The 2,500-nt window shown below is 44.0% G+C and overlaps 1 protein-coding gene across 1 annotated transcript in view; it reads left to right on the forward strand.

Moving 5' to 3' along the window:
• The window catches only part of aldh1a2 (aldehyde dehydrogenase 1 family, member A2), a 63,745-nt gene that overhangs the window by 28,901 nt on the left and 32,344 nt on the right, over positions 1-2,500 (forward strand). Inside the window, 1 exon segment of the mRNA XM_048231848.1 lies at positions 1,920-2,024. Within this exon segment, the coding sequence (XP_048087805.1) occupies positions 1,920-2,024 (105 nt within the window).

Raw genomic sequence — 2,500 nt, forward strand, 5'->3', positions numbered from 1 at the left:
CACACACACACACACACACACACACACCACACACACACACACACAGAGACAGAGAAGACAGAGAGAGAGTATTTATCTGGGAGGATTTTCTCAACAGAAATTGTTTTGTGTCAAACTTATTTAGTAAAACTTTTGTTCTATAATGTTCTTTTGATGTAGTGATTTCTTGTACATGCAAATGTATTATTTTCCTATGGCTCTTTATAAAGGCTTAAACATTTTCATCACACACACACACACACACACACACTGTCAATGAGCTTGAGCAATACTGCAGTTTTCGCGGGTCCAGACGTATTGCTTCTCACTTCCTTCTGCGCTGTCCTGCGGAGAGGCCTGGCGAACGCGTTCTTTTCCGGCCTGTGCTTGAGCAAAGGTGTGCTCAGCGTGTGTAGCTAATGTGTATCGCAAGTGGCTTTGGCTGCGTGTGCTTAATTTTTAACGTCGGCGGTTGTGCTATCTGTGTGTGTCTGTGTGTGAAGGAGTAATTTCAGGTAGTCAGGACTTGTCCTCTTCTGGTTGTCCTCTCAATTTTACACACACACCTCTGTAACACCCTTGTCTGGGTGGTGGGTGCTCCCAGTCATGCTGGGCAGAGGAATGTCCTTCCCAGGTTGAGTTTTCTTGCACTCACACACACCTGCCTTTGCAAACAGACAGCTCTTTCAGGCACTTGGGCTTCAGTTGATCTGAGTCACTGCTTTTTTCAGGTTTTGTTTTCCTGAAAGCTGTCACGCGAAGCGTTGTACGCTTTAACCACAATTATCTTGATTCTTTCAACAGTCTTCCTTTAGGGCTTCAGAGAGCTGAGACCCTGCATGCTCCAGTGTGTGTGTGTGTGTGTGTGTGTCAATCTTCACGCTGGACCTTCTTTTGAACTAGATGTGTGTTAGGTATCTGTCAGCGTTGCCTGCAAGCCAGAGAATAATCCTCGCAGTGTCCAATGTATGTGTGTGTGTGTGTGTGTGTGTGTGTGTGAAATCAGAGGCCATCAATAACACAGCAACTTCTTTAACTAAGTGCTCTACATATCACTGTGTTCAGCGCCTGGGGCCACTTCTGTATCAAACTGTTGTGTGTGTGTGTGTGTGAGTGTGTGTGTGTGTGTGTGTGTACAGTGTGTGCACTCCAGGTGTGCAGATCAGCGTACATGCCAGTGCTGTGAATCACTTCATATCAAACATTGTTATCTTAAGCCACAAGGCCGCACTTTCGCTCTGGTCTTGCTCAGCAGAACGATGCTACAGTACACACACACACACACACACACACACACACACACACACACACACACACACATACGGTCTCACATTGCAAAAGCAAATGTACTTTCATAATGTAGGAATTACAGCTGATTAAATATGGGTGACCGCACACCCAGAAAACCCAGAGGAGATGTTTCTACACACTCACACACACTCCTCACTCCCATATACACACACACTCATACTCCATACACACACATACCATGCTGTACACACACACACACACACACACATACAAACATACACCCAAAAAGCCCAAAGGGAGCGTCAGCATGCATTTGGACTTCAGTATTTCATTTTGCGCACCACCACACACACACACACACTTACACACACTAATGCAGCAGAGAGAAAAATACACTCTCAGATCGATCTTGAGAGGAAGGGCCATTCATGTTGTTTTAATCATTGCAGTTTGTTTGTTATAATGTGTAAGTTTATTTTCAGAAACCATTAAAGGCACATTCTCAAATAGAACATCCATATGCAAACTCACTCATACATCTCTCACACCTCCTCTCCTTAAGCGGCTTTGTTCCCACTCTGCTTTCACACACACACACACACACACACACACACACACACACACACACACACACACACAGACACACAGAAAGAGAGCCTCTGAACCTGTTTGTATTCTATGTCCTGCAGATCTTTATCAATAATGAATGGCAGGCCTCTGAGAGCGGAAAGGTGTTCCCCACCTACAACCCGTCCAGCGGAGAGAAGATCTGTGATGTGCAGGAGGCTGACCAGGTAACTAACCACGACAACGCACTGGCACACTGGTGAGGAGCCTTGGGCTACATCTACACTACTCGTTTTCGTTTTAGAGCGTTATTTCAAAACGATTACAATCGTCAGCAGATGCAAATCATGTGACCATACTCGTATGCCTATCCTTTGTCAAGTCCAACCCACCATGCTACTGTTGCTGGGTTAAACAAACAATGACAATGTGGAAAACTTGACAAATACAATGACAATGTGAAAAACTTTAAACTTTAGACTTAGTCAGCATTACAACTAGTCATTCTGATTCCTGAAAAACATGACAAGCTCATAGTCAACAAGTTTGGGACCAGTGGAGGAAATAAGCATCACATAAAATCTGAAAACGGGTGAAATTTGACTTTTGATTCCTTTGCATGTCTAGTATATGTGAAACAATTGACAATGAAGCTGACTTTGACTTTGACACACACACACATATTTTAGTCCTTATGTGTACC

This window comes from Alosa alosa, chromosome 21 (assembly GCF_017589495.1).
Source record: "Alosa alosa isolate M-15738 ecotype Scorff River chromosome 21, AALO_Geno_1.1, whole genome shotgun sequence".
NCBI classification, from domain to species: Eukaryota; Metazoa; Chordata; class Actinopteri; order Clupeiformes; family Clupeidae; genus Alosa; species Alosa alosa.